Below are 23,312 nucleotides of genomic sequence, written 5' to 3' on the forward strand. Positions count from 1 at the left end.
CCGATTAGACCGTAGGGCGGAAACGATTCTAGCCGCGGACGCTTACTATACGACTCGCCTTGCGACTCGCCTTGCGACTCGTAGTAACCCGGATCCGGAACTAGAACTAGAACTACTAGCTTTCGAAGACTGCTTCAAATACGGTACGAGCAAGATAAACTAGCGGATCGAGGCATAGTAGCGCTAGCAAGCACCCGCATTGAATAGCTAGAGGGGCTATTTTTACGAGTTGCTACGCGAGTTACTATACGATGCTGAATTGCTAGCCGATCGGATTGCCTTCCTTATAGTCTATATACCAATTATACGCTATAAAGTCCTCGAATTTGTTTACCTCTAGAACAGCTATCGGATTAGGAAGCAGGCTAATCGACTATACGTCGTACTAGGTATTCCGTATATTCTACACTATTATCTAGAGCTAAGCGGGCATTCTCATTAAGGTATTCCTGTGCCTAATAGCGTACTTAATAATATAGAGCAAGACCTTTAAGGATTCGGTATATATTAGATTCTATAGTACTCGCTATAGACTCGCTATAGACTCGCTAATAGACTCGCTAATTCCTAGATCTTAAAGCCTACCTGCCCGAGGCTACGCTTACTTAGTGTTAGATAGCATTATAGACTCGCGGCTTCTCGTATCTAGTTAGTAGTAGCGAGAATAATAGCGATAGAGAGCGAGTTCACCGCTAGGTATACTTACTTCTTCGACAGCTAATTGCCGAGTATATAGCTATAGGGTTAGGGCCTAAACTAATAGAGTTGGACAAGCCATTAGCAGCTCGTAATTGGACGTTAGGTAGGGCGAATACCGGGGCTAGATTAATTGAGTTTGCAAATAATATATACTAATCTGAAATAAGGGATTTGCGAGCCGGCCGCGAGCCGGCCGCGAGTCGCTTATTTTAGTTCTATTTCCTTCTTAATCTTTCAATTCCTATCTTGTTCTACCTCTATACTACTGCTATAGTTCTACCTTAGTTCTACTGCTAATAATGCCTGTCTAGGGTACCTTTTATACTGTTACCGGCGCTAACTATGCAACACTATTAAAAGTATACGCATTCTATAACCAATGTAGTCTTAAGAACCCTAATCCACTAACCGAGCGATTTATACGCGAGCCGTTAGTAGCAGCCGCAGCTGCTGCCGCTGCTACTACTACGAGTTCAACTGCGAGTACGGTACGAGGCTTTAATACGTTCCCTTCTCTACCTAAGGCGGCGAATACTATACGCAATGCTGCTATTTAGCAGTATAAGCTAACTTCTCGACCAAATGCTGGATCTCGGAGCCTCTCGCAACGTCTACTAACACCTATACAACTATTAAAGGAGCTAACAAAGGTATTATTTACCTGCCGCTATTCAGTTTTCAGCTAGCGAGTAGAGGTTTCTCGTAGGGGTAGAGTCGACCTATAGGAATATAATCCGCCAGTCCTATAGACTTCTATTACTAATATCTAGTCTAACAAAGACTTCGAAGAAGCTAACATGTTACTTATAGACTAGGTTCTTAGTCGGATTGACGCTAAGGACCTACCGTAAGGTAGCGTCTATTAGGTCGACGACTATACGGACTACTTCTTCTATACTAATTTCGATAATAAGCGCTTGTTACTAGAGAAAGTCGCTTCTAAAGCACTCGGCCTAGGACTAGTTAAAGAGGCTCTTATGCTCTTTAAACCGCAAATAGGAGGGAAAGCAATAAAGCAGCTACTAATCTATTACCTTAAAATCTGTATCTAACAATAGCGGAAGCCGCAGCAATAAAGGCAACTAAAGCGGAAGCACCGGCTAAGTACTCCTACTGCGAGTAGTAGCGCGAGTGCTATAGCGAGTTAGGACGGGGTTGTTCCATCTATAGAGATTAAGTAAGAGAAGCTATAGAAGGAGAAGGTAATCGATACAAAAAAGCCGCCTAAGTTTATTAACCTAAGCGGCGAGGACACCGCGAGGCTACCGCGAGTTACGCCTATTCTAAAAGAGTCGAGCGAAGCTAAGGACTAGCAAGATAGCTAGTAAGATAGCTAGCAAGATAGCTAGCAAGATAGCTAGCAACATAGCTAGCAACATAGTTAGTAAGATAGCTAGTAAGATAGTTAGCAAGATAGTTAGAGCGGATAGAAGAGTTAGAAGCTAAAGCGTGCTTAGAAGCTAGTTGATCTATTATCTATAGAGACACGATCGAAGAAGAAAGGAAATAGAAATGTAGACTCGTAGTAGACTCGCTATAGAACTCGCTATAGACTCGCTCCTCAAATATTATCTACTAGTAGCTCGCGATCGCTATTTGGCTATAGCTCCTTCTATATCGTATATATATCCTTAGACTTAATAATAGCCTTATTCTTAAGCTATTTGAACTACGAAAGGCAATATCCTTCTAACTTATCGAACTTAGCTTCTAATACCTTAATCTTTGCCTCTAATATAGTATTCTTTGCCTCTAATATAGTATTCTTTGCCTCTATAGCCTCGACTCGCGCCTATATCGCGGCTAGCTCGCTATTTCTATCCTCTTCTTTAACCTTAATCTCGCTAGCAGTATAGCTACTCTTGCCCTAATACTTGTAATAAGCGTAGACTCTCTCTCCTTCGATATCTAGTACGCGACACTTATAGCCGTTATCGTAGCGAGTATAGAAGTAATATAGCGATAGTGCTAGCTTTCCTTGCTTAGTCTCTATAATAATACCCGCAGCCGAGTATTTACGCAGTCTGTTTAATGCTACCTTCTTCTTTTATAGATTTGCGGTGTCGTCGAGGAGGTCTTGCTATATCTGCTCGCTATAGTACTAGAAATCTTTCGTGTTTATAGTCGTAGGACGTCGAAGGCTAGAGCGAGTTAGTAGCGAGTCTATAGCGATACGCCTCTTAGCTTACGATAAATATAGTCCTCCTACTAGTAATATAGGTGCTAAATCGGGTGCTAAAGCACCTATAGCAGCTATAAGAATAAGGTCGCGCGAAATACTAGTTATAGCTCGAAACGGTAGTAGTAGTAGTAACGCTGCTGTCGCTGTCGCTATCGCTGTCGCTATCGCAGTCGTAGTCGCTATCGATAAGGGTATAGGAAGAACAATATAGCGAGTCTAGGCGCGAAGTTATAGCGAGTCTAAGTGAAGTTTGCGATATAGTAAGGAAGGCGCAACAATAGGAAGCGACAATAGACTGAAGTAAAGCCAAACCTCCATTGACAATCTGGTATATATGGAGCTCCGTCCCTTGCAGCCTCAAACCAAGACCTGACCTGACCGTCAACCTCACGCCGCACGCGTCTACGACAGCATCACAACACACATCTCATCTCACACACGCTACAACAATGCACACATCACATCGGGCACGCGTCACAATATCAAGACACTCCACACGAGGCTTTGGGGCCTCTCGCCGAGACGCGTGATCGCCGCCCTAGAAGCGCGCTCTCTATGGCCTTGCCTGTCTACCGATCTGGTGGAGCTCAGCGCGTAAAAAGTCGCACTGCTGTTTCACATTATTCGGCCTTCTTCACCGCACCTGCACGCCGTGAAGACTTGACTGTTCGGGACTCTTTTCCTTGTCTTGGACTAGTCTCTCTCTCTTCGGGGCCTTTCGGCCTCCGCATCCTTCTGCACAATACTAATAACGACCATGTCTCGGTCGGCTCAAACAACATCCATCGGCCTGCAGACGGCTTGCTACTCCGTGTGCCTTGCAGCTCCGTTCACGAGCAGAAAGCTTGGTATTGCTTGGTCTTCGTGAAACCAGACCAACGAAATGCCTTGGTCCATCCAGCGCTTTTGTGCACCCGAAAACGCGATCAACACGTACTCCTGCTGCCAGCGGGGAGTCATTCAAGTGAATGCGACCTAGGCTGCAGCCCTTTGACGTGCCTTTGAGCTCTCTCCACAATGCTTTATTGTTACGGAACAAAGGAAGCGGACCCGCTGTTCCAAGCCGATTGTGTCACTTTCAATGGCTCGTGAATGGACGACCCTCGACACTTGGAGCCTCACACCATAAAACATTTGCCTTCCGCTTCCTTTGCTCTCCTTCTTCCCTACCTTTCTCAAAAGTCAAAACTACATCAGCCTAGCTTCCTCGAGCAAACCGCTTCTTTGACAGATACAGGTCTCCCACGCTTTCACCAGCATACAAGCTTCTACAGCTACGCACCGCTCTTCAGCAAACACTATTCACTCTAGCTGGCCTAGAACATCAGCCAACATCCCCTCGCGACAGATCCTTCCGAAGACATCGATAGCATCAACCAGCATGTTCTCCAAGACATCAACACTCGCCCTCGCGGCGCTCGCCCTTTGCGGCACCTCCACGGCACATATGATCATGGTCCAACCCAAGCCTTTCAACGCCAAGACCATCAACAACTCACCGCTAGTCGGCGTGAAGCCCGGCAGCGCTACTTCAGACTTTCCTTGCAAAGTTGGCAAGGCCGGGCCGAAATACGACGACGCCTCTGTTTCCATGAATCACATGAAAGTCGGAGATACGCAGAAGCTCATCTTCGAGGGCTCTGCATCCCACGGCGGTGGTACTTGCCTACTCAGTATCAGCCTCGATCAATACCCTGACGAGAACTCCGTTTGGAAGATCATCCAAACCTATGAAGGTGGATGCCCGACGGCTGCCGATGGCAATGACGGCGCGAGCAACTTCACCTTCTCCATTCCCAAGGAGATTCCCAATGGCCCTAGCACACTCAGCTGGACTTGGTACAATAAGGTTGGGAACCGAGAAATCTACCAAAATTGTTGCCCCATTCTTTTGAAAATTCTTCCGGAAACAATGAGACTTACAACACCCTTCCTAACGCCTACTTCATCAACCTTCCACCAGAAGAGTGCTCGTCCGTTGAGGGCACTGATCTGGAGATCCCGCATCCTGGAAAGTACATGACTGCGCTGCAAAACACCCTCAAGGCTGCAACTGGGCCTAGCTGCCAAGCTTCAGCAGCTGCTCAAACCAAGAGCGTTTCGGGCGGAGCACCGGGCTACGGAGGTACATCTGGGTCTGCTAGTGCACCAGCACCTAGCTCTGTTCAGCCAACATCCGCAGCCGGCTACGGCGGCACTAGTGCTACATCTGGCTCTGCACCAGCGTACAATTCTGCTCCGTCATCATCCGTTGGCGCACCAGCATATTCTTCAGCAGCATCACCGTCCATGCAGGCACCAGAATCTTCAGCAGCATCACCGTCCATGCAGGCACCAGAATCTTCAGCAGCATCACCTTCCATGCAGGCACCAGAATCTTCAGCTTTTCCACAGACGACTCCTGCTGCCGGCGAAGGTGTTTACGGACCTGTCACGACGAGCTCTTCAGCTGCTGTACCAATCGGTACCGGATCAAGCTCTAGCTCTTCTGGCATCCTCTGCAAGGCTGCCCACGCTGGCGAATACGGTCAAGCAGTCAACGGCAAGACAGTCTGGCGTGCACTCGCCGCTGGTACTACTTGCCCAGAAGTCCAACAGTACCGCAAGCGTTCAGACATGCGACACGCTCACGTCCGTCGTCATGTTCAGAACGCAGTGCTGAGACACGCCGCCTAGGCTTCATGCACTCCTCCACTACGAAGCGAGACCATCACACTGAGGCTCGTCAGCCTCCGCTTCTGGTCCTCTGGTTAGGCTGGAAGAACGAAAGAAATGATACATGAGTTGGATGATGCACGAATTGGCTAGACTGATTGAATTACCATTGCATAGCGCTGGAGTTTTGGATTTGCATATTCACGCATGAGCGACCCTCACGAGTCTGCTAGTAAGTCGTGTACAAGGCGTTTGGAGTTTTTGTTTTCTTGCATTTTGGCAGCATAGAATGAACCTTGTCTTTTCACCCCCGTTCCCAAGCTAATGTAGTTTCTTCCCTTTCACGTGCTTTTTACTTCCACGTCCCGTTTCGCTGTGTGTCAGTCATCAATGCACCCCACGGCGGACACGGGCTGAGCATAAGACTTGAGGCATTTCTTGGCGCCAAGGCGCGTAGCCGATGGCATGTGCAACTCCTTCCTGCTGGATCACGACTCCGTCGATGACCGATTCGCCTTCTAGCCTTCGAAGCCAGAATTCCAAGCTACACGACGTAGGCTCACTAAGGTAATGACAACAAGATGCGTGCGGTCGCTGCAGTTTCTGCTACCCAGGCTAGCAATGTGCAGAATCTGCAGGAGATCTCCAGCATGAAACCTCTCTAAGCGCCCATCCACCTTTGGCGCTGCGGCACAGTATGTTGCTGCTCTTCTTGATAACGAGGACGATGCAGCTCTAGTCCTCCTCACAGATATGCTCATCTCCTTGCTATGGCACCGACGAACCATCGACACATCCACTGGCAAACACCGCTTCTTCTACTTTCATCGCTCGAGTTTTACTCGCCTTTGCGGTGAAAGCAAGTCCGATTTTATGTGCGTCGATTGCGTATATCCAATTGTTCTTCCGAGCGATTCAGACACGGAACTTCCGATTGAAGACACTGGACCAGTGGTTCGCCGCCTTAGGAGATATTCGATCGTTGTTCAGCATAGCAGCGGTCTACAAATATCCGGCGATGACTCTCGTCGCTCTAACGACTTGGTATGGCGTGGCTCACCGGCCTGCGATCTGCGGCTGACATTAATCTCAGGCTTCTGCCATTAGCGTCTGTGTTCTCTCCCGCTGCGCTTTCAGTCGTTTTCGATCTCATACAGCCTTTGCCAGTCTATTCGATGCGAGTGCCGCAGCCACCATTTGAGAGCGTAGCTATGTCCAATTTCGAGCTCAGTGCTGGGGTCTGGGAGACCACTATACCAGTCGTAATGAGTGGGCCTAGTGAAGAGACCGCTCGGATCGTCAACGCGGTTGCATCAGGAGGATCGATCTTGCCGATTCGGCCTCCTTCCTCGAATGCCTCGTGGCAGTTGAGTTTTGAAGCCCCAAGAATTGTCTTGCTATGACATTGAGGGTGATCTGTATCGCCAAGTTCGACGGAACATCTTTGATGCTCCCGTTCAGCAGCAGTGCCTTCACCCAAGTTCTACGGACCAACGCTCAACTCGGGCATGTTCTCCTATCTTTCCTGGATGGATGACTATAGATTGAATTTCACAACTGAGCAAACCCTCCCATCCAGTACGACGTTGAAAATGAAAAGGCATGGCACTTGTCTGACCAGACTCGGTTGTCAAATATCTATACCCACGGCTCGAACCTTTCCGTTGCTGTTTTTCCAAACGCCAACATCATCCCGACGGGAAATTGGAGCGAGACCCTGCTCACGCAGAATATTACCGACCAGCCTATCATCTGGGAAGATTGGAACAAAGCTGCCAATTTGATGATGGATTGTTACCTTCTGAATGCCACGCTTCTGAGGTGTGAGCTATTGAACGCACATTACACACTCAACTTCACGTATATCAATCAAGAGCAGCACATATCGATATTTTCGGTCCCCGAGCGACCCACCATTGAGCAGGTCTTCAACAATCTCGCATTCAACATCAGCAACAGTGGAACTCTAGCAATAACAGGGACGACCATCGACGACGAGCCCATTGGCTCGACGCCAGATGAAATCGCCCGGAACTCGCAGCGGAGTCTATCATACACAGCTTTGTGGCAAGCTACCCTCAATGTCGTACTCGGTGCCAGCAATGAGCCATACGGCATGCTTGGCCGCGCTAGGTTTCAGAACGACACATACAGAACGCAGGTATTCTCGACCAAACTAATGGACACCATTGAAATGAACAGGCTTCACAAAGGCGTTTTGAATGCGCATGATCTTACCAATAAGACTTCTGGACGAGTTTATGACATTGCAGACGGCTTATTGCCGCTTCCTGGAACCCAAAGTCGGGCTCGCCAACCTTTGAAGGAAGCGCTTGAAGAGCTATTCTTCAACATCACAGTCTCGATCATGAGTTCTGATACTCTGCAGTAAGCACCGTCTCCCAGCTTCTTACTAGGCCCCAGAACTCACAGCTCTCAGATACAACTCGTCAAACCCCTTCGCCCCAGGTCCAGTAAATGTCACATTTGCACAATACGGTAACATATACGTCTATGAACCCTCAAAACTCTGGATTCCGTATGGACTCGCTATAGGGCTGTCGATTCTGAACGCCATCTGCGGATTTTGGGCAATCTTCGATACCGGAGCATCCTTCGTAGCAGATTTCTCTACTTTGGCCAGACTTATCAAGAATGCAGAAATTGATACGGAAATGAGGGAGGATGTGACACCTGGGAAAGATCCGCTGCCGAGAAGAATTGGGGAGGCGAAGTTTCGACTACACTCGAATAAGGCGAGGAGAAAAGATGATGTTGACATTGCTCCACCCAGCTACACGGAGTTCAGAAATAATTCTAGGATGTGACGGGGGCTCCAAGCCCTTGGCCACGACAAGATCGAGTCGATTACCCTCACTGCTTTTACGGCATGACATTTCCACTGAACATGTCTTTGGTAAAGCGTTCTACCGAGGCACAAGTCGCGGGTTGATGTCATGAGTTTTAGCCAGAGTCCCAAGTACGAGCTACACAGGTGATACGTCTGCTCAACTTTCATACCCTTGGTATAAGAATCAACGAAGGCGAACCATTTCAGCTGTCGGCGGACTTTTCCAATACGCCTCGTCCAGGAAATCTTAGTGGATCCAGAAGTCATGCCATATACACTCCATACGAATTGGCGATCAACCTGCTCAAGCCGTCTCCGAATCGCTCTGAATTTAAAGCACATCCCCTACAAGCCCATATACGTAGACCTAGACCGCGGCGAACAGCACCACGAAAGCTATCTCGCCGTAAATCCATCAGGAACAGTACCCTGTCTCCAGAGCGAAGACGGCAAAGTCCTCATCACGCAATCGCTAGCAGCGATCGAATTCCTGGACGAAGTTCATCCCGACTCAACACCACGCCTATCCTCGAGAGCGAGCTTTACTCCGCTCACTAGCATACATCACTGCCATCGGCTGACGAGTACGCGTGTATCGAAAGACATGGTGGCTCTTGGGGGGTTCGGGGAAAGAATTTTCGAGGAAAGCTTATCTGAAGGGACTTGCTGTGTACGAAGCTCGGTTATCGGGGGGAAGATCGGTATTCTTTTGGTGATTTCGTCACTATGGCTGATGTTTGCTTGGTTTCTGCTGTTTGGAAGGCTTGGATGCTTGAGCTTGATGTTGAGGCTCTTTTTTCCGAAAATTTGGAGCGTTTATCTGCTTATGATGGAGCGGAGGGTGGATGCTGAGGCGCATTGGAAGCAGCAGCCTGATTGTCCTGGCGGTGATTTTACGTGAGCGTGTATTTCTTTTTTTTTTGGTTTGAGTAATGCGGGTAGTGACTGGATGCAGAGCTGAAGCAGAGCTAGGATTTTGAGATGGACCGGCGCTCCATCGAGCAGAAAGACCTTACTCCGTCTAAGGTTGACTCTATGCAGGTGGTCTGGAATGCTTCAAGTGAACTTTCGGGCCAATGAGAGCCAAGAACACCTGATCCTGTTGCAAATGTCCTATTCGCGTCTTTCTCTATCTCAATGTACACATGCGCGTCACTCATCTCCATAATCTGTCCCAGTCAGGATCTATGCATCCAACAAACCCTGCTTCTGCAAGTAGTCTGTGATGATTTGTACAGCTTCCTCTACACTTGTCTTTTCCGAGTGAATGTGAATCTCAGCATTCTCCGGAGCTTCATATGGCGCACTGATACCAGTGAAATCCTTGATGTCGCCAGCTCTAGCCTTCTTGTACAGTCCTTTCGGATCGCGCTTCTCGGCCTCTTCGACTGGGATGTCTACGAAGACCTCAATGAAAGGAAGTGGGGAGTCGGTGTTGCTGGTGTCGGCGTGAAGCTCACGAGCGAGCTGGCGATCGGCCTTGTAAGGTGAAATGAAAGATGTCAAGGCAATTGTGGTGGAGTCGGCGAAGAGCTTGGCAACCTTTGTGATTCAACGTTAGTTTCAATATATTTTTTAGCCATTTGTGGGTAGGCTCTGCACCTCTGCAATGCGGCGGATATTCTCCTCGCGATCCTTGGGCGAGAAGCCAAGGTCCTTGTTCAGTCCAAATCTCACGTTGTCGCCGTCCAGTCTGTACGTCTGCTTGCCGAGATGGAGGAGATGTTGCTCAAGAGCTGTAGCAATGGTCGACTTTCCCGACGCCGAGAGACCAGTGAACCAGACTGTGCATCCCTTCTGCTTGCGCAGCTCAATGCGCTCCTTGCGTGTGAGACCTGCGTGCCAGGTGATGTTGCTAGCAGAAGGTTAGAACAGAACAATGCTCGCATGCCAGGTGCTGGATGCGGGCCATGAGAAGGTCGGGTGACGCTGGAGCACCTTTGGGAGGACTAACGTGGCCATTCTGTAATGTCGGTTGTATCTGAACGAGCGTGTTCGTGTGCGGGGGTGTCTGTGCAAGCGGTGGAGGATCAGAGAGGAGAGCAAATCCACGATGCGAGTTGTCGTTGTTTGACTTCTGCCCTGCAGCGGGACTGCCGAGAGCCCGTGCGTAAGTTCCCGCTTATCGCATAATGACATCCATGCCATGCTTGCCTGCCAGGTGCGACGCCAAACAGCACAGCGACATCAAGAAGCAGAGCGGATCTATGCTCATGCACACAGCAGAGACAAACGTGAGGGAGTCACCGCCTGCCCTACTAAAGTCTGACTACCCGCTCTGTCCGGCATGCCTTCTGCGACCTTTGCTACGCCCCGTTGTTCAGCTCGCAGCCGCAGCCGCAGCCGCAGCCGCACCCATCCCTCCTCCCCCTCACCCTCACCCTCACCCTCAGCCTTCCCTTCCCTGTGCACAACGCAGCCACCAACTTTAAATACTCCCATAGCGTGCTGCATTCACTGCGCAACCTGAGCACACCACACTTGTCTCCGAGGCATGGCAGCCATTCGAGGAGAAGCCAGCGCGAGCGCGCGCAATGCACTCTCGCCCGCAATCCAAAAACATGCCAAAGCCGAGTTCGACAAGGCCAACAAGCATCCCCAACCGGGAGGCTTTGAGGATTACCTTGAACGCCTCGATGACCCTGCATCTTCCGCGCCATTGCCCATTCCCCTCGACTCGACCCATCCACTGAGTCATTACTTCATAAGCTCCAGCCATAACACTTATCTTTCTGGCAACCAGCTGTGGAGTAAGTCCAGCACTGACTGCTACAAAGACGTCCTCAAGCGGAGCTGTAGATGTATCGAAATCGACATCTGGGACGGAGCATCTCCTTCTTCCTCGGAGGCTGAACGTGGCGACAAGGAGGAAAGCGATGTCGCGAAGCTGGGCGGTTTGCTGAAGAGAAAGCTCAATAGGCTACGATCACGCTCCAACCCCGACCGAGAAGCTCCAGCCCATTCTCCTGCTGGCGATCAGACATTCATGCCAACTCCCTGGAGAACTGACAGCGGGAGGTCCGAGCCTGTGGTGTACCATGGCTACACGGCCACGACAGAGATTCCTTTCCGAGCTGTGTGTGCCACCGTTCGCGACTATGCCTTCAGGTCCAGCGATCTGCCTCTGATAGTCAGTCTGGAAGTCCACTGCAGTCCCTCGCAACAAGAAATTGTCGTCGAGCTGATGAACGACTACTGGGGCGCCTTTCTTGAACGCATTCCGGAGAACTTTTCGGACACCACTCCTTTGCCATCGCTCAACTCCTTGAGGAAGAAAATCCTCGTCAAGGTCAAATACACGCCGCCGGAAACGGCCAAGGCTGCTTCGAGATCCGGCGGGGAACAGGATTCTGCTAGTGACGAAGATCAGAACGAGGTGAGTGCGGTACTCTTTCGTCCCTGGATGGTGCTGACATGGTATCTCCGTAGGCTGGCAAAAGGGGCAAAATCATCGAGTCCCTGAGCAACATGGGCATCTTTACGAGGGCTTTTCATTTCCATTCTTTCGACCAGCCTGAGTCCCGAATTCCTACACACGTATTCTCATTAGGAGAGAGCAAACTTCTTGAGGCGTGCGAGAAGAAACCAAAGGAACTTTTCAACCACAACCTACATCATCTGATGCGTGCATATCCGAAAGGTACTCGTCTACGAAGCAGCAACCTGGATCCTGCTCCCTTCTGGCGGGTGGGCGTGCAGATGGTTTGATTTGCCACGTCGCAAACGTTTCAAGGCTTTGCTAATTTCGACCAGGTCGCGTTGAATTTTCAGAAGCCAAACGCGGCTATGATGCTTAACGCAGCTCAGTTTGACGGCAGCGGAGGCTGGATGTTGAAGCCCGAAGGCTACCTTCCTGTTGAAGGTCCTGAGCCTATTATTACGCGGAAGACGCTAAATCTCAAGATCAGACTCTTCGCAGCTCAGGGTCTTGGCATCATCGATGACACTCCAAACTGCTTCGTTAAATGCGAGTTGCACGTAGAGAGCAAGGCAGAGGCGGAAAAGGGTGAAATACCCAAAGGAGGCAAGAATAAAGGCGGTGAACGCAAACTCCGGTCGAGCGTCAAGAAGGGTCGGGAACCCGACTGGAGCGGTGAGGCTCTTGTCTTCGACGATGTACAAGAAGTCGTACCGGCTCTGTCCTTTGTGAGGTATGTCCGCCATCTCATTTACCATCCGTGCTCTGGTTGGCGTGTGCTCTGCATCGATTTGCTGTGCAACTTGACTTCGCGCTCGAGCTAGTCTCTGCGTGTGTGGAGTTGGCCGCCGTTGCACGGGGAGAGATGCGTTGGCCTGTGTGAAAACCGACCCCCGACACAGCCCTTGAACAATCACGCAACACAGGACAACGTTGAGGGGTCATCATTTCGGAGATGGTCGCGCGGTGTATCGCCTAGTACTAAGGTCTTGCACCTTGCACGCAGTATGATCCGCTTAGGTGGTCGCGGCAGCCCGCTACCCGGGCCCAAGGATGTTGCTACCGGCATTGGCGACTGACGACCTAGGAAGTCACACTGCATTGCAGAAGCCGGGAAATCGTCTTGTGCTTCATCGTCACTCGCCTGCAGCCAATGTAAATATGGTGAAAGTCGCACGCTAACGTGAACAGGGTCAAGGTCATGGACGACGTATCTTATCAAAAAGATCGCCTTCTTGGTTGGGCTTGCTATCGCCTGGACCGGATACCACAGGGCCTGGTGCTTCTTCATCTTCGCGGCGAGGACTCCCGCCCAAATCAGGGCAAGATCTTAATGCACGTTGAGACTGCGCTCGGCGGTAGTACTGTATCGTCTTAGAGGCGACTGGCTTTGTTGGAGAGATTCAGACACGACGATGGAGCTCACCTCCTGAAGCCAGGTACCCGCCTACCTCCGCCTTCCGAAGATGTGTTGTCACGGACCATATGAGTTACCGGGACATATGCTCTACCAACCGATCGGATCCCGTCCTGCGCCAATGTTCATTGTGTACGAGCGGGCAGATTTGCTCAGAATCCAACCGCTGGTGCTTGTCTCATCTGATCGCAGCTCGAGGTGCGAAAATAATCGAACATCAACAGCCTGATCGGACCCACCCAGAGCGCTAACGCTGAAAGATGAGAGAACAGTGTATGAAGATACTAAAACTTGTCGCCGAGATCTTTTTTATCTGGCTACAAGGAAGGAATCCTTGGGATGAGCTCGGAGATAGTGTCGCAATTTTTTCAACGCACTCAAGGACCGACCATGCATTGGCACCACTTGAGCACAAGGATTTCGGAAGTAGCACGTGCGGAATACAATGTGAAGTGACAGGCTTCATTATCTCACATGGGTAGGTAGAGTGCTTTGGAATGACAACACGTGGTCCTATGAGCATCAATCGCGCAAGACCAGCTGCACCACAGAGAACGCAGGGGGTTAGAGTGTGCGAAATCACGTCGATGTGCGCTCACATACGTATGAACATGAACCAACCAACTTCTCCATGCGGTACCGCAATGCACTTCACACGGCGAGCTGCATCCTGGCCAGGAAGTGACGGCGCGCGGCTTGAGGCTCAACGTAAGTGGGCGAAGGGATTCGTACATTGCTCTGCGAAACTCGATTTAAGTGGACCTAGGCTAACGGAAACTGCCCTGCATACTGTATAGGATTCTGCAGACTGCATGCGAAGAGCTGTCACAGATTTCAGACTCTCGGCTGGTGCAGACTTGTGGAGGGCCCCCCTGTCGAGATCAACTTTGCGGGAACCGGGAGTGTGCAGAAGCGCGACAGGGATTGATCTACGATCTGTCTTCCTCATTATTATTTGTTGCGGCGAGCTACACGTCTGAAAACGAAAGGCTCGTCCAAACGCCGTTGCCATGGTTGTTGATCGAGCACGGGATGTGGGTGGTGCTACTGTACAACTCTTGCCGCTCTGCGCGCGCGGCCGGCTCGTTCGCTGCTACTGGTCACGAGCCGGTGCACCTCAGGATCCACAACCTCTTGCGCCGCCGTGGAGAGCGGAATCTGACTTGCAATCCTTGTTGAAGTTTGACAGATGTGACCGTCATTGCGCTCAACATCTGATTGATGTCCTGGCAATCGGCGTCCAAAGCGGCTGCCAGCATGGATCACAACATACAGCCAGCACGCATCCCACCTGCCGTCATTGCTTCGGAAAGCTGCGTGGACGAGTCCTACTGCCGTATTTTCCCGTTGCACAAATTGGGTTTCAGTTCCGGACTGCCATTGACTGAGCAAGGACGAATATACAACCTTGTCTGTACGAGCGGGCTGCTTCAACTAGCGGAGGTAAGCCACGGCAGCCTGGCGCGAAAACACATTCGAGGTTGATAAAGGTCTCAGGCATCACATCAGATGCGCATGGTCCAACTGGAACGCTCCCACTCGATGCCAGTGCAACACACTCTGCCATCAACAAAGACAAAAACCCGGTAACGGTGTGATGAGAGGTGGTCCCAAACCCAACGAACTGGTCGTCAACGAGGTCACGACAGACTAGCTCCCTAGCTCAATCGCCCTGTTCTACACACGTCTCACAGCGTATGCTAGCATTCAGCAGCTGACCGAGCCAATGCGTTTTGAACGAGGCTTGAACCTGGCGATTCTGGGAAAGTGACAAGAAGATGTATAAAGGAGATGCTGCTCGCCATCTCACCCCTTCGCACGAACTCACTCACTTGCAACAGTCGTTTCTCCCTACCGCTGTCCGCTGTCGTCTCCCTAACTCTCGGCATCCCCAAAGGTACCTAATCTGTACCATAGCTCTCGCGTGACCCTTCACGACCTTCAAGATGTCATATAACAGCCAACGATTCGAAACACTACTGCGACTCGGTATCGAGCAGCTTCCACCATTCGAGCGCCGAAGATCCATTGACTCGGTCGCGTCTTCCGACAGTGGCTATGATTCAACATTCAATGACAACATCCCTCTTCGAGAACATCCGGTGAGCGTGGTCAAGCTTCTGGAATTGAAGGCGAGCTGACAATTGCACAGGTTCCTGGAAAACGGTGCCCGGCTTGCCTTGGCAGAGGTCAAACAGTCTGGGTTATTCCTGGCAAGCGGTGTCCTTCGTGCGGTGGCGAAGTCAACTAGCTTGCCTTTGAGCAAGAATCATCCGACTTTTGTGGAATGAAGCGTTCACGGCTGCTGTTAAGCGAGCAATTCTGCATGGCGTCTGGGAAGCAATATGGGGAAAGGTCTTGCACACGGTGGGATCGGCAGGAGGCTTTTACGGAGGCCAAAAGGAGCACACTGGCGCATGAGACTCTGGATCTGATGGCGCCTTCTTCTTATTACCCTTCACTTGTTTGCGATCAGTATGATACACCATTATGTTCGGAGTTGGAGCGGCTACATTTTACCAACGGCAGGATTAGACAAAAGCACGCACGGTAAAGGTCTGTACGATTGATTGTCTCGGAAAAAGATCAAATGGGCATGAACACTAGACTGGCATTACTACATTCACTTCACCTATGCTGGTCATGAACACTGATGCCAAATCTCCCGCGAATTGACCCTTCCTCACTCTGTCGTACACACAATGAATGATGAATGCGATCGAGCACAAAATCGTGTCGGTGCTTCGGCTCGAAGTGGACTAGCACACGCTTTGCGGGCCGCGGCGTAAGATCGACAGGGATGCTATGCCTTTTCATAGCATCTTATCAAAACTCCACTCTCTTACACACACACACACACACACACACACACACACAAATATGTGATCAATCAACTCTCTGCCGACGAGATCCTTCTCATCTGAGATTGCATGTTCGTCCGAAGCTGTGGAGCAGTCGGTGAGGCCCGACCCTTGACCAGCGCGCCGGCAGACTGCAGCACCTATCGATCAGATGACGCCGCTCCTACGCGCCGTGCTCGTTCCGTGAGAGCACAACGACGGAGCCCGTGCGGGTAATTTCATCGCTCGCTCGTTCAAACTTCAGCCGAGCAGAAATAATCAAGACCTTGCACTTCCTCCCGCTGCCTCTCCCGGACAGGATTTTGGATCGAGCGTCGACCACCTCATCTCCTTCCCGTCCAAGAATTTTATTATTATGAAATTGACCACTCCTAACTATAGCAGCAGCAGCAGCAACATGAACTTTTTTTTTCGGATTTGCGTGCACTGGCAATAATAAAGATTTTTTTCCCCCTTTGGGAAACTTTCTTTGGCACCGCTTGCAAAAGCTAGCTTCTGGCTCCGACGCTTGGCAGGAACAACCAGGAAGGAAGGAAACATGATCCGGATCTAGAAAAAAAAGAAGATGCTGGCGATGACGAGATGTGAGGTTGGAATGTGTGGTGGAGATGCAGGTACAGCTAATAACGTGCGTAGGAAATGCAGTTGAAGTGGCACAGGATTATTACTTTTCTTCCCATCTCAAAAGGGAGAACATCGGTATTCTTGGATCCGCTCGGTAGAGTTCTTTTCGATTTCTTGGTGCGAATTAATCATACATTTAAACCTCCAAACTGCTATGAGCAGTCTGCTAGTGACAGGATTGAGAACCGTGGAGCAAGTAGCGGCTGACGTTGCGAAGAGGATGAAGAGGGAATCAAGGGAGGTTGAGTAAGGAAGAGGCGGAGGGTACAGAGAGCGTTTGGAACGACGGATTAAGAAGAATGAGCAGTAAGGTGATATATATATGTAGGCTCAATATATGGCTAAAGAAGTCCAGGTGTTTGTCCGTAAAGCCAGTGGGAACGACGAACGTGCATAAGAGTGTAGATTTGCAATATTGACCAGAACCCACCCGATGTTTTCAAACCTATAAACTTTTCCTGTTTTTAAGAAACAAAACAAGCCTTCATCACATATCTATCTCCTTTCTTAGTATCATGACGACCAAGCATCAAACAACCCCAACTTAAAAGCATGCAAACTATGCGGTTTAAACACCGTGTTCGTCGGAGGACCCATTCGATCAGTTCTCTCGAATTCTCCAAGCCTGCCCAAACAGTCCAGCGTCAAATCAGGTTTTATACCCGTTTCTCCCCTCAAGTATGCTTTTACGGATTTCTCGTAGGGTGCGTTGAAATCTGTCGATTGTGAGAGGAAGCACAAGTCCCATTCACTGATGTCTTCGTGGATTTCGTTATGGGGGAGGCTTTCGATGCCTTCGTGCCAGAGTTGACGGAGATAGATCGTTTCTAAGTTGCGGGAGATGGTCGAAGGGAGGTGGTCGATTAGTTTGGGGACGTCCCGGACGATCATATCGGTGAGTCGTAAGTGTTTTATGGTCTTGGAGTGGAGGTAGAGGAAGCGCAATAGTTTGTCAGTGTCGACGTTGGCCGATAGTGCGAGATATGTGATGTCTGGCCATATGGTGACGGTGGTATCGAAGACATTGGCGGAAGGTGCCGTTCCATTGAAGTCTTCTAGATCTTCGCCGAAGTGGTCCGGGCATTCGATTTGAAGGATGAGCGTCTGCAGCTTGGAAGCCGCGTATAGGAAGTGGTGCAGTTGGGCGAAGACTGAGGCTTGGAAATGGAAAGGCCTCTCGTCGTCGAAGTGAAGCCACATGGTCAGACGTGTGAGGTTGCTGAATGCTGTTGCGAGTGGAAGACGGCCTGTATGAGAGACGGCCCATTCTCGGGTTGCTGGTGCAGTTCCGTATAATGAGTTGGACCAATTGGCTAATAGAGAGGATGGATCAAGGAATTGGTGTTGGAGCAGGAGCTTGGTCACTGGTCTGCAAGCACCATCAGTGTCGTTAACCAGGACTCGATTTCTTTGCGCGATGGCTTCGAGCAAGCACAGAACTGCGTGCTCCGTGACTGGGAAGTCGATCTTGCGCGGGTCTGGTTCTGGTGTGTATTGTTCACGCCAGTCATCAGGCCCGAGCAACAACTCCTGGCGAATCCTTGACCACAATGGCCACTCACTCGTACTCCTCGTCTCAGCCATTGCTCTCGCAATCTCAATTTCGGTCAGATTCGGCAGCTTCGCAAAACTCTGCTGTAGCATCTGACCTTGCAAATTGGCGTTCCAAGTCTTCTGTTCCTGAAAAAGCCGCTTATACACTTCCCACCCTTCATTGATCTGTTTCTTCGTGAAAGAGTGACGAGGCAATTCTGCCCAAGCATCCCATGCACGCGAGAACACATCATTGCGGGTGTGGGGCCGATAAACCGTCCTTGGCTCGTCAGGATACTTGTCTGCATTCTGATTGCGGAACTTGTGAAAGTCTGGGCGAAGGTCGATACAGCCCTGGTATGTTTTCTTTGAAAGCTTCGGCAATGTATCGGTGAAGTACGTCAATTTCTTGACGTATTTCGCGAGGCGCGAACACGCCAATGTCTGGAAGCTGGATAGCTCTGCTTGAAAACTTGCGATGTAGATATGTGCGAAGACGTGAGGATTCGTGAGATCCTCCCAGTCTTTGTTCACGCCTCTCAGTTGCTTCTGAGATGCATGATCGCAGAATTCGACGACGTAAGCCAGTAACTCCACAGGCAGGCTATCCATGTTGCAGCGAGTCGCCCGTTCAATCTGCAATGCTGCAATGCTGCAATGCTTCAATGCGATATCGACACGTCGATTTTTTCCGCCGTCGCCTTTGCCAGTGCTGCTTCGCCACAATGTTTGGATGCTGAGCAGAGCAGCAATGCCTGAGATTTTGGCAGTTCGTGAATGAGGATGGAGATGCCACGCAGTGTGATGCCAATGCAATGGAAAGGTCACGTTGACGTCGGAGATGCATTTGATGCCCGACACGAGGCGCTAGCAACTCTTGGCAAACTTCTGAGCAACCGGGAGTCGCCCGATCTAACATCACTTACGACGGTATGATTCAAAGGGGAAAAAAGAAATAGAAAGTCCTAGTGCAGTCTGGATCCTCAACGTCGCAATAGCCGGAGCTACGGCTACTGCTCAAGGATCGATTTCTTCTTGTTGGTGTTCCAAATGAGTGACTAAAGCTAGTTCATGTTCCTTGATCATATCTTTTCACACTCCCAAACAGTTCTCGCACATGGATACCAGCCTCTGTGGACTCATCGCGGAAGCGAATGCAGTGCTGCAGTCGAAAGATGACCCGACCCAGCGATCTAGGATGTGGGTTGTGTATTGCTAGACCACTGACGGCCACGACGCTGGCTTGAATCAGACACGACTCCAACCTTTGACACTGTCTGACGTGCCTGAGAGTCGTTCGCTGCTGGTCCCTACAGATACAACCATCACAATCGTCGCAAGCACTTTGCAGCAATCGTTTCGCAATGCAAGCCCATTCGTTCGCTCGGTGGCATATCCCAGCTGGACCCAGTTGGGGGCTTGATGATGTCGCGTAGCCTGTTGCGCAGATTCATAACGCTAACATGTCAGAATCTTGTGTTAGACAGCAATCGCTAGAAAGCTCATCTTCAGGTCGCACGCATTAGCACGTAGAATCTTTTCAAATATCGAGAGGCTGGTCGAGCATTGCTCGCTGTTTCGTGTCAATCAGTCATAGCCACCTACGCCGACTTGGCTTGCAAATGCGGTGCTAACGCTGCGAGCATCCTCGTCTTCCAACGTAGATCGGTTGCGACCGGCGCCAATAGGAGGTTGTGGAGCACCCTGGCCCTCCACGTAGCGACGAAGCTTGTCTGACTGCGAAAGCGATGCCTGCTTGTTGAGATCATTGATACTCAGGCCAGCAAGGCTGACGCCTCCTTGGCCTGGCTTGACAGAGCCATTCGTGGTCACATCTGTGATCTCGCTAGCGGCAACACTCTCGCCGGCAATGGACTCTGGAGGTGCGTGAGTCTTGTCGCCAATCGGGCCATTGCGCTGACCAGCTGGAAGCTGTGGCCACGACTCTTGGAAGCCTTGAAACATGGCCGGGTACTGGGTGGGAAGTGCGGCACCACCAAGCGCGGAAGAGTGTACTGAAGACACATCATCAGGGATGTAGCCGACAACGCTGCCGTCAGCGCCCGGAGGTCCATCGCGACGTCCATTCATGCGATTACCGGTAGCGGCGGCCATATGGTTGGCGTGCTGATAGGCCATTTGGTAGCGCTGAGGTCCGCGGTAGGACGTCTTAGGTCGGCTAAACTGCAGCAGCGACACCTGGAGGTTGTTGAGAGGACCTTCGACCAAGCAATTGCGCTCCTTGAAGTGAAGGAGAAGGTAGTGCCAGAGCGGGTGCTTGCTAAGTACCTTTGGATTGCCGAGGATAACGCATCCATACTTAGCACGAGTGAGTGCAACGTTCAGACGTCGAGGGTCACTCAAGAAACCAATGCCTTGGTGATCGTTGCTTCGAACGCAAGAGAGCACAATGAAGTCTTTCTCACGACCTTGGAAGGCATCGACGGACGCTACTTCGATCTCCTTGTAGTGCTCCTTCTTGAACGTGCCAGTCTGTTGCATGCTCTGTACGACATAAGAGCGTTGTCCTTCGTACGGAGTGATTATACCAATCGCAGAAGGGCTGACGCCCGCCTTGAAGAAGCGAGTAACGATTTTCTCGACATTCTGGGCCTCAGTGCGGTTCAGGTAGGATGTACCAGAGGCACTGATTTCTTCGTTTCCAAGATTGGACCAGAACATCATGGGAGAGTCAGCGACGGGCCATGGGAAGTCGACATCCTTTCTCAAGCGCTGCTGCATAGTAATGCCGTTCTGCAGCGAGCCTTCGTAGAACATGTTGGATGGGAACTCAGATAGGCATGGATGCATACGGTACTGCACTTGCAGACGAATGGGTGCGCAGCCAAGTACGACTAGGCGCTCGAACAGAGACTGGTTAAGACCAGCCTTGGCAGCCTTCTTGTTCATGATGACCGGACCAAGCTGCTGATGGTCGCCGACCAGGACAACTTGCTTACATCCGAGGACTAGCGGGATCATGCACTCTGGTTCGGCGGACTGAGTGCTTTCGTCAATAAGAACTGTCCGAAACTTGAACTTTGCGAGTCTTGGGTCACCAGCACCAACGCAAGTGCAGCAAATGACGTCTGCGTTTTGTAGGATCTCGCGTTCCGCAGCGCGAGTCAAGGCCTTGAATTTCTTCTCGTCCTGACTAGACAGCTCACCCTGCTCGTCTTTGAGCTGCTTGAGCTTTGAAAGCTCGACATTGGTGTCGTTCATGGAAACCTGCCTGTGAAGTGATAGGAATCCAACATTGGATTCCGCGTCCTCGCGCGACTTGGCAGTGACACGCACAACTTTAAGTCCAGTGATGTGAATACGCTCGCAGAGCTGGTCGACGGCCACGTTGGACGGTGCGCAAACCAGGACTTGGCCACCGTTCATCTTTGACAAGTGGTAGATAATGGTGGCAGAAGTGACAGTCTTTCCAGTGCCTGGAGGTCCCTGAATCAAAGAAAGTGGCTTCTGCAGTACGGATTTGACAGCATTGATCTGCGAGCCGTTGAGGTCGGGCAAATTAGGCACACTGAACTTCCGCGGCATATTCACCTTCAGCGGAGCTGCGTTCACGTCGTGACCGAGCAGACGGTGAAAGATGTAACCAGAGACAGACATCTCGTCTACAGCGAAGGTCTTCATGGCGTGCTGCATGCGGTCGAAAGAGGTGGCTTTCCAAACGTAATCGGCGGTGAAGTTGTGCGTGCACTCAGTCGGTATTGACTTGTGGTCTCCTCGCGATCGCAGTTCGATAGTCACTTCGTCGCTCTGGTTGTTCGGGATCTTGATGACATAGCCGACACCCTCCCAGTGTGGTCGCAACTCGCCCGTATAGCGCAGTCGCATCTCATCACCAACTGCCAGCTTGACATCTCCAAGCTCGAGCTTGGGGAGGACAAAAGAAGCAAGATGCTTGTTGTTCAAACCGAAGTCCCAGCGCACGATCAAGTTGTCCTGGCTCTGAGCTTCCTTGAGCTTACGATCATAGTCTGCCTCGATCTTCACAAGTGGACCAAACACATTTTGATATTGGTATGCGTCATCATATCGTAGCAAGACAGGAGCAGGTTCGTCATCGATACCAGCACTCTTCTCGAGATCCTGGATCGTGGCGCTGCTATTATCCTTCCACATTTCTTCGAGCTTAGCAATGACCGGTGGGGGCAAATAGCGAGCGCGTGTCAGCTCCTGATCCGTTGGCTCGTTCACGAGCCATGGCAGGAAAGCACGGTCCTCGATCAGTGGCTGCCATTTCGAGGTATCCCAATTCATGTCCTTGCTGCTGGGCATGGCGGCGCATGGCTGACGGCAGAGCAACACAACCACGGTGTCGCTCTTTGCGGGGATAAAACCGAGCAGAAAGACATTCTTGGTGCCGCAGTTGTAGCACTCAAGTGTAGTATCTCCAAGCGGCGAGGAGGGATGCAGCTGCACCTCCTTGTGCCGAGCGCGAACCAGATGATTGACGATGTGGCTGGAGGAAGTATTGCCACGAGCAGAGCAGAACCACTTGGCGCAAGTGAGGCACTTCACAACGCTGCTAGGGTTGTGAATACCACAGTAAGCGCAAGCATGCGCTGGGAGCTCAACCTCTTCGTGCTGGCCAGTGGGAGCTTGACCGTTGGCGCCGTTCACAGCATGACTTGCCAGTGACTCCAAGTCGTCATCGTCGTCGTCGTACACGTCAGTCTCGTCGTCGTCGCCCCCGCCGCCTCTTCTCCTCCTTGGGCCAGCGGTTGCGCGGTATTCCGTATGCAGTGCGCTCTCGGCAGCATCGAGGGTGGAGACATCGTCGCCGGCGTTGATGGCGGAGGCCGAATCGCCGACCAAATGATTACCGACGTTGGTGAAGGTTCCTTCCATGGCGAATGTGTCGCCTCGGAAAGGGAGCTCGTCGGCGTCGGCGGTGCTAATGGCGGAGTTTCGCAACGGAGGGATCTGGTCAGTGGTGGGTGGTGAGGGATGAGTGGCGGCGGTGTTGTGGTCCGCCGTGCCTTGTATATCCGCCTGCTCAAGCCAGGCGGTGGATGTGTTACGTGCGAGAGTTTGTCGTCCCGTCTGGCCTTTCGGCG

The 23,312-nt window shown here is 51.0% G+C and overlaps 10 protein-coding genes across 10 annotated transcripts; 6 read left to right on the top strand and 4 right to left on the bottom strand.

Moving 5' to 3' along the window:
- Window positions 1–4,262: 4,262 nt before the first annotated feature.
- On the top strand, window positions 4,263–5,557 carry MYCFIDRAFT_184656 (uncharacterized protein; the record flags this gene model as incomplete). Its single annotated transcript, XM_007922877.1, has 2 exons — window positions 4,263–4,730; window positions 4,799–5,557. The coding sequence occupies 2 exons, from the start codon at window positions 4,263–4,265 to the stop codon at window positions 5,555–5,557; spliced, it is 1,227 nt and encodes a 408-aa protein (XP_007921068.1).
- An 864-nt stretch (window positions 5,558–6,421) lies between these two features.
- MYCFIDRAFT_205779 (uncharacterized protein) lies at window positions 6,422–6,843 on the top strand (the record flags this gene model as incomplete). The annotated part of the gene is made up of 2 exons (XM_007922878.1): window positions 6,422–6,580; window positions 6,630–6,843. Coding segments are annotated over 2 exons (267 nt in total), but the record flags the coding sequence as incomplete, so codon positions are not given.
- An 872-nt stretch (window positions 6,844–7,715) lies between these two features.
- On the top strand, window positions 7,716–8,364 carry MYCFIDRAFT_184657 (uncharacterized protein; the record flags this gene model as incomplete). The annotated part of the gene is made up of 2 exons (XM_007922879.1): window positions 7,716–7,924; window positions 7,977–8,364. 2 exons carry the CDS (start codon window positions 7,716–7,718, stop codon window positions 8,362–8,364), a joined length of 597 nt encoding a protein of 198 aa, XP_007921070.1.
- Window positions 8,365–8,652: 288 nt separating this feature from the next.
- On the top strand, window positions 8,653–9,288 carry MYCFIDRAFT_62532 (uncharacterized protein; the record flags this gene model as incomplete). The annotated part of the gene is made up of 1 exon (XM_007922050.1): window positions 8,653–9,288. One exon carries the CDS (start codon window positions 8,653–8,655, stop codon window positions 9,286–9,288), a length of 636 nt encoding a protein of 211 aa, XP_007920241.1.
- Window positions 9,289–9,465: 177 nt separating this feature from the next.
- On the bottom strand, window positions 9,466–10,401 carry MYCFIDRAFT_48057 (uncharacterized protein). The gene is made up of 3 exons (XM_007921818.1): window positions 10,342–10,401; window positions 9,990–10,242; window positions 9,466–9,929 (listed from the first exon to the last, which is right to left on the bottom strand). The coding sequence occupies exons 1-3, from the start codon at window positions 10,347–10,349 to the stop codon at window positions 9,573–9,575; spliced, it is 618 nt and encodes a 205-aa protein (XP_007920009.1). The 5' UTR covers window positions 10,350–10,401; the 3' UTR covers window positions 9,466–9,572.
- Window positions 10,402–11,049: 648 nt separating this feature from the next.
- MYCFIDRAFT_123997 (uncharacterized protein) lies at window positions 11,050–13,159 on the top strand (the record flags this gene model as incomplete). Its single annotated transcript, XM_007922880.1, has 4 exons — window positions 11,050–11,763; window positions 11,817–12,089; window positions 12,141–12,542; window positions 13,004–13,159. Coding segments are annotated over 4 exons (1,545 nt in total), but the record flags the coding sequence as incomplete, so codon positions are not given.
- Window positions 13,160–13,531: 372 nt separating this feature from the next.
- On the bottom strand, window positions 13,532–16,623 carry MYCFIDRAFT_169504 (uncharacterized protein; the record flags this gene model as incomplete). The annotated part of the gene is made up of 25 exons (XM_007922881.1): window positions 13,532–13,598; window positions 13,628–13,691; window positions 13,730–13,762; window positions 13,806–13,960; window positions 14,001–14,023; window positions 14,052–14,166; window positions 14,197–14,315; window positions 14,339–14,634; window positions 14,675–14,880; window positions 14,908–15,045; window positions 15,078–15,097; window positions 15,135–15,201; window positions 15,230–15,278; window positions 15,320–15,469; window positions 15,501–15,606; window positions 15,634–15,731; window positions 15,768–15,825; window positions 15,850–15,910; window positions 15,950–15,981; window positions 16,019–16,025; window positions 16,056–16,063; window positions 16,099–16,214; window positions 16,240–16,246; window positions 16,277–16,509; window positions 16,548–16,623. 25 exons carry the CDS (start codon window positions 16,621–16,623, stop codon window positions 13,532–13,534), a joined length of 2,304 nt encoding a protein of 767 aa, XP_007921072.1.
- A 25-nt stretch (window positions 16,624–16,648) lies between these two features.
- Window positions 16,649–17,175, top strand: MYCFIDRAFT_169505 (uncharacterized protein; the record flags this gene model as incomplete). The annotated part of the gene is made up of 5 exons (XM_007922882.1): window positions 16,649–16,667; window positions 16,692–16,697; window positions 16,743–16,953; window positions 17,003–17,096; window positions 17,131–17,175. The coding sequence occupies 5 exons, from the start codon at window positions 16,649–16,651 to the stop codon at window positions 17,173–17,175; spliced, it is 375 nt and encodes a 124-aa protein (XP_007921073.1).
- A 133-nt stretch (window positions 17,176–17,308) lies between these two features.
- MYCFIDRAFT_75584 (uncharacterized protein) lies at window positions 17,309–18,852 on the bottom strand (the record flags this gene model as incomplete). The annotated part of the gene is made up of 2 exons (XM_007922198.1): window positions 17,309–17,332; window positions 17,398–18,852. 2 exons carry the CDS (start codon window positions 18,850–18,852, stop codon window positions 17,309–17,311), a joined length of 1,479 nt encoding a protein of 492 aa, XP_007920389.1.
- Window positions 18,853–19,211: 359 nt separating this feature from the next.
- MYCFIDRAFT_148374 (uncharacterized protein) lies at window positions 19,212–23,103 on the bottom strand (the record flags this gene model as incomplete). The annotated part of the gene is made up of 1 exon (XM_007922883.1): window positions 19,212–23,103. The coding sequence occupies one exon, from the start codon at window positions 23,101–23,103 to the stop codon at window positions 19,828–19,830; it is 3,276 nt and encodes a 1,091-aa protein (XP_007921074.1). The 3' UTR covers window positions 19,212–19,827.
- Window positions 23,104–23,312: the final 209 nt, after the last annotated feature.

Source organism: Pseudocercospora fijiensis (assembly GCF_000340215.1).
Source record: "Pseudocercospora fijiensis CIRAD86 unplaced genomic scaffold MYCFIscaffold_1, whole genome shotgun sequence".
In the NCBI taxonomy this organism is placed as follows: Eukaryota; Fungi; Ascomycota; class Dothideomycetes; order Mycosphaerellales; family Mycosphaerellaceae; genus Pseudocercospora; species Pseudocercospora fijiensis.